The sequence below is a fragment of the Panulirus ornatus genome, chromosome 21 (genome assembly GCF_036320965.1).
Source record: "Panulirus ornatus isolate Po-2019 chromosome 21, ASM3632096v1, whole genome shotgun sequence".
NCBI classification, from domain to species: Eukaryota; Metazoa; Arthropoda; class Malacostraca; order Decapoda; family Palinuridae; genus Panulirus; species Panulirus ornatus.
In genome coordinates, this window is record NC_092244.1 from 11681660 (window position 1) to 11686381 (window position 4722).

Genomic DNA, 4722 nt, shown 5'->3' on the forward strand with positions numbered 1-4722 from the left:
CCCCCGCTCCCTTCCCTTTTAGTCGCCTTCTACGACACGCAGGGAATACGTGGGAAGTATTCTTTCTCCCCTATCCCCAGGGATAATATATATATATATATATATATATATATATATATATATATATATATATATATACATATATATATATATATATATATATAATTTTTTTTAATTATACTTTGTCGCTTTCTCCCGTGTTAGCGAGGAAGCGCAAGAAAACAGACGAAAGAATGGCCCAACCCACCCACATACACATGCATATACATACACGTCCACACCGCACATATACATACCTATACATCTCAACGTATACATACATATACACACACAGACATATACATACATACAAATGTACATAATTCATACTGTCTGTCCTTATTCATTCCCGTCGCCAACCCGTCACACATGAAAATGAAAACCCCCTCCCCCCTCATGTGCGCGAGGTAGCACTATGAAAAGACAACAAAGGCCACATTCGTTCACACTCAGTCTCTAGCTATCATGTAATAATGCACCGAAACCACAGCTCCCTTTCCACATCCAGGCCCTACAGAACTTTCCATGGTTTACCCCGGACGCTTCACATGCCCTGGTTCAATCCCTTGGCAGCACGTCGACCCCGGTATACCACATCGTTTCAGTTCCCTTCTACAAACAAATTTTCACTTACGTCTTCACTACACCCTTATTATCTGTATGCCATTCTGTTCCCAACAACCTGGTTTATATTGCACTTTTATTTGCACTATACCTTTTTATGTTCACTACACCTTTTTATCTTCACTACACCTTTTAATCTTCACTACACCTTTTTATCTTCACTACACCTTTTTATCTTCACTACACCTTTTTATCTTCACTACACATTTTTATCTTCACTACACCTTTTTAACTTCACTACACCTTTTTATCTTCACTACGCCTTCATTTTCTCTGGACCTTCACACATCTTCACTTCACCTCATCATATATATATATATATATATATATATATATATATATACCCTTATGTTCCCGACAAACTGATTTGTATTGCTCTTTCATCTTCACTACATCTTCATTACCATTAGACCATTACCACAACACCTCTATCTTTATCATGCCCTCAACTTCACTACATGTTCAGTTTCACTGCACCTCATCCTAACTGCACATTCGTATTCACTGTACACTCAAGAGTCAGCTGTAAGTCCACTTAATTAGACTCTTCACTTTCATTAATGTATCCTCATATTTTATTGTATATATTATCTTAACGCAATCCTCATTTTCACAATAACCTTTACTTTCACCATATTCTAAGTTCACTCTTATCTTTACTACGCCCATGTGTACACGAAACTCTTTTCACTACGTCATCGTCATTACAACCTTATCCTCAATCAGAGGCCATCATCACCACACACATAGTATAATCGTTTCTATACTACTTTCATCTTGCCTATATATGGCATCAAGGATATTACGGGTACCTCAGCAACCAGAACATTACGATGATTATCAGGGCAGAAATGGCAGAATTCAAACGACCTAAAGTGGTCATCCCCGAGGAGGTGATGGACGATGTCTATGTCCGATTCTTCCGGGATGCACCAGAATCCGAGCTAAAGGATGTGTACCGATTTTGCTGCCGTCTCCAGCTGGCACGTTGGTATTACATTGATGAGTGTGCAAAATCCCGGCACAACAAGAGCATAGACCTCTTCTCATTTGCAGAACAACTTGTACGTCACCCACAGATATCCCCACCCCCTGGTGATCTCCATAGCCATATATCATACTACAAGGATTATAAAGCCCGCATACCTACATATGGCGCCATAATGATCAGTGATGACCATTCCCAAGTCCTCCTAGCCCAGGAACAAAATTATAGAAAATGGGGCTTTCCAAAAGGCAAAATTGAAGATGGGGAATCCCCTGAGGACTGCGCTGTACGAGAGGTCTTGGAGGAAACTGGTTTCGATATTTCTTCTAAACTGGACGTAAATCATTATTTGGAAAGACAAATAGGACCTCAACCTGTGCGGCTTTACATCATACCAGGAGTCCCTCTTGACACCAAGTTTACCCCAGACAGCAAATGGGAAATAAAACAGCTGAGGTGGTTCCCCTTGAACGAACTCCCAACTCACAAAAATGACTGGCGTTATAAAGGGCAACACGGTTCCTCAGGCAAGTTCTTTATTGCCGTACCATTCATTAAGGATATCCAGTGTTGGGTGCGAAGGCACATCACCAGAGTTTGAGAAACGTCGCCAACCAACCAACCAACCCCACCCACGACACGAATGGCCAGTGATGAAATGATTTCATAAAAGGACACCATTTTGATTTCTCTGTAAACAAAAAATCAAAATACCTGTCCCTTGAAACTTTCGTACTTCTTAATTACTTTCATCGGAACCTTACTTTTTAGGAGAAAAAAACTTTACTTTTTAGGAGAAAGATGTTCACTTTATCATTCTTATTATTTTTATTACCATGATTATCAATATATCAAGATTACACACACACACCCACATATATATATATATATATATATATATATATATATATATATATATATATATATATATATAAATATATATGCATGTGTATGGGGGTAGGTTGGGCCATTTCTTTCGTCTGTTTCCTTGCGCTACCTCGCAAACGCGGGAGACAGCGACAAAAAAAAAAATATATATATATATATATATATATATATATATATATATATATATATATGTATATATATATATATATATATATATATATATATATATATATATATATTGTATTATATATATATTATATATGTATATATATATATATATATATATATATATATATATATATATATATATATATATATATATTTATATTGTATTATATATATATATTGTTTTTTTTTTTTTTCCAAAAGAAGGAACAGAGAAGGGGGCCAGGTGAGGGTATTCCCTGAAAGGCCCAGTCCTCTGTTCTTAACGCTACCTCGCTATCGCGGGAAATGGCGAATAGTATGAAAAAAATATATATATATTATATATATATATATATATATATATATATATATATATATATATATATATATATATTATATATATATATATTTTTTTTTTTTTTTTTTTAATACTATTCGCCATTTCCCGCGTTGGCGAGGTAGCGTTAAGAACAGAAGACTGAGCCCTTGAGAGAATATCCTCACTTGGCTCCCTTCTCTGTTCCTTCTTTTGGAAAATTAAAAAACGAGAGGGGAGGATTTCCAGCCCCCCGCTCCCTTCCCTTTTAGTCGCCTTTTATATATATATATATATATATATATATATATATATATATATATATATATATATATATATATATATATTTTTTTTTTTTTTCATACTATTCGCCATTTCCCGCGTTAACGAGGTAGCGTTAAGAACAGAGGACTGAGCCTTTGAGGGAAATCCTTTCTTGGCCCCCTTCTCTATTCCTTCTTTTGGAGAATTAGAAACGAGAGGGGAGGATTTCCAGCCACCTACTCCCTCCCCAATCAGTCGCCTTCTACGCCACGCAGGGAATACGTGGGAAGTATTCTTTCTCCCCTATCCCCAGGGATATATATATATATATATATATATATATATATATATATATATATATATTTTTTTTTTTTTTTTTTTTTCATACTATCCGCCATTTCCCGCGACAGCGAGGTAGCGTTAAGAACAGAGGACTGGGCCTTTGAGGAAATATCCTCACCTGGCCCTCTTCTCTGTTCCTTCTTTTGGAAAATTAAAAAAAAGAAAAAAAAAAAAAAACGAGAGGGGAGGATTTCCAGCCCCCCCGCTCCCTTCCCTTTTAGTCGCCTTCTACGACACGCAGGGAATACGTGGGAAGTATTCTTTCTCCCCTATCCCCAGGGATAATATATATATATATATATATATATATATATATATATATATATATACATATATATATATATATATATATATAATTTTTTTTAATTATACTTTGTCGCTTTCTCCCGTGTTAGCGAGGAAGCGCAAGAAAACAGACGAAAGAATGGCCCAACCCACCCACATACACATGCATATACATACACGTCCACACCGCACATATACATACCTATACATCTCAACGTATACATACATATACACACACAGACATATACATACATACAAATGTACATAATTCATACTGTCTGTCCTTATTCATTCCCGTCGCCAACCCGTCACACATGAAAATGAAAACCCCCTCCCCCCTCATGTGCGCGAGGTAGCACTATGAAAAGACAACAAAGGCCACATTCGTTCACACTCAGTCTCTAGCTATCATGTAATAATGCACCGAAACCACAGCTCCCTTTCCACATCCAGGCCCTACAGAACTTTCCATGGTTTACCCCGGACGCTTCACATGCCCTGGTTCAATCCCTTGGCAGCACGTCGACCCCGGTATACCACATCGTTTCAGTTCCCTTCTACAAACAAATTTTCACTTACGTCTTCACTACACCCTTATTATCTGTATGCCATTCTGTTCCCAACAACCTGGTTTATATTGCACTTTTATTTGCACTATACCTTTTTATGTTCACTACACCTTTTTATCTTCACTACACCTTTTAATCTTCACTACACCTTTTTATCTTCACTACACCTTTTTATCTTCACTACACCTTTTTATCTTCACTACACATTTTTATCTTCACTACACCTTTTTAACTTCACTACACCTTTTTATCTTCACTAC

At 36.6% G+C, this 4722-nt stretch overlaps 1 protein-coding gene across 1 annotated transcript; it reads left to right on the forward strand.

Moving 5' to 3' along the window:
• The first annotated feature begins 1514 nt into the window (after positions 1 to 1514).
• Positions 1515 to 2252, forward strand: LOC139756452 (m7GpppN-mRNA hydrolase-like). Its single transcript, XM_071675908.1, has one exon. It carries the CDS (start codon positions 1515 to 1517, stop codon positions 2250 to 2252), a length of 738 nt encoding a protein of 245 aa, XP_071532009.1.
• Positions 2253 to 4722: the final 2470 nt, after the last annotated feature.